Source organism: Limulus polyphemus, unplaced genomic scaffold, assembly GCF_000517525.1.
Source record: "Limulus polyphemus unplaced genomic scaffold, Limulus_polyphemus-2.1.2 Scaffold5489, whole genome shotgun sequence".
NCBI lineage: Eukaryota > Metazoa > Arthropoda > Merostomata > Xiphosura > Limulidae > Limulus > Limulus polyphemus.
The window spans coordinates 1-1894 of record NW_013671099.1 but is presented as its reverse complement, the minus strand read 5'-3'; the positions used below and the strand labels follow the sequence as shown (position 1 = coordinate 1894).

Genomic DNA, 1894 nt, shown 5'->3' with positions numbered 1-1894 from the left:
GTGAAGATATAGAGAACCAGAAAGACAGAAATAGTGTTATTTGGTAAAGATATAGAGAACCAGAAAGACAGAAATAGTGTTGTTTGGTAAAGATATAGAGAACCAGAAAGACAAAAATGGTGTCGTTTTGTAAAGATAAGTTTTGAATTTAGGAAAACAAAATCGTGAATTTTGTCAATGAAATACGAGCTGTTCAAGGAAGACGTTCTATAACTTTTCAAATAAGATTTTAAATAATCTGTTTTTTAATGATGTTATGTACTTTCTCTGCTTCTGTAAGACAAGGCTTAGATAGCGCCCTCAATCTGATTTTATTTTGATGTTGCGCCGATTATACTATTCATATCATCACTTTTGTTTGTATTTTCTTTAATATATATGTGTTTTTTTTACAGATATCGCAAGATCCTAACTAGATACAAATAACTATAGAAAATCTTAAGAAATTGAAATTATTGTTACTCTGTTTCTTATGCGTATGTCATAGTGCCTCCTCAAATTGACGAATCAGTGACGAGTAAAGACACTGACGTAAGAGAAGGAGAGAATGTAAGTCTCAAGTGTATAGCTTCTGGATCCCCGGAACCGGAAGTTACGTGGCGTCGAGAAGATGGCGAGGAAATTTCAATGGATAGTAAAAAAGGTCAGTAAAGTTCATACTTGTTTGTTTGTTTGTTTTTGAATTTCGCGCAAAGCTACACGAGGGCTATTTGCGCTAGCCGTCCCTAATTTAACAGTGTAAAACTAGAGGGAAGACAGCTAGTCATCACCACTCACCGCTAACTCTTGGGCTACTCTTTTACCAACGAATAGTGGGATTGACCGTCACATTATAACGCCCCCACGGCTGAAAGGGCGAGCATGTTTGGTGTGACAGGGATTCGAACTTAAGTTACTTTGTGTAAAAATGACTTGTGCCGATTAATAGGGCAAGATAAAAAACTGAAAACTAATATAAGAAACTTATCTTACTTCAGTCACGAAATAAAGTACAATGAAGAAGAATTAGATGATTTTATGATGTTCTAAGTGAAGAAACGTATTTCGTCGCACTTATCTTTGAATGAAATATGATTAATATTATGTAAGACTAGATTAATGTATCATTTCACCGTAAACTACGTGTGTCGGTTTCGTAAACGTGAATCTTCCGGCTTTTATGCATGTTAAATAAATTATGTGTTTATCTTGAATTATTTAGCAATATATGAGAAAATGTATGTAGGCTTAGAAGGCCGGATGTGACGTATGGCTAGTATGCCAGACTGTCGATTCGAGGGTTCACGGTTTGCATCCCATTGTTGCAGGGGGGAAAAAACGTTATGCACCTTATGGCCGTGGATATGTAATAATAGTCAAACAAGTTATGTTTGGGTTCAGTGTGTTCCCTTTTTAAATTTTGTTGCAATGTTCGGTTATCTCTAATGATTGTTCCACTAGTGTGTGCGTTCTAAATGCCTTATCCTCTCTAACAATGTTTGTACTAGTATGTTTGTTCTAAGTGTCTTATCCTCTCTAACAATGTTTCTACTAGTGTGTGCGTTCTAAATGCCTTATTATCTCTAACAATGTTTGTTCTAAGTGCCTTATCCTCTGTAACAATGTTTGTACTAGTATGTTTGTTCTAAGTGTCTTATCCTCTCTAACAATGTTTCTACTAGTGTGTGCGTTCTAAATGCCTTATTATCTCTAACAATGTTTGTTCTAAGTGCCTTATCCTCTCTAACAATGTTTGTACTAGTATGTTTGTTCTAAGTGTCTTATCCTCTCTAACAATGTTTCTACTAGTATGTTGTTCTATGTGCCTTATCATCTGTAACAATGTTTGTACTAGTATGTTTGTTCTAAGTGTCTTATCCTCTCTAACAATGTTTCTACTAGTGTGTGCGTTCTA

General features: G+C 35.2%; 1 protein-coding gene across 1 annotated transcript in view; it reads left to right on the top strand.

Annotated features, from left to right (window-relative positions):
* The window catches only part of LOC111089186 (neurotrimin-like), a gene marked incomplete at its 3' end in the record, with an annotated part of 43593 nt that extends 42950 nt beyond the window's left edge, over positions 1-643 (top strand). The window contains exon 4 of the mRNA XM_022401201.1: positions 488-643. Coding sequence (XP_022256909.1) covers positions 488-643 — 156 coding nt within the window. The remainder of the gene's footprint in view (positions 1-487) is intronic.
* Between the last annotated feature and the right edge of the window lie 1251 nt (positions 644-1894).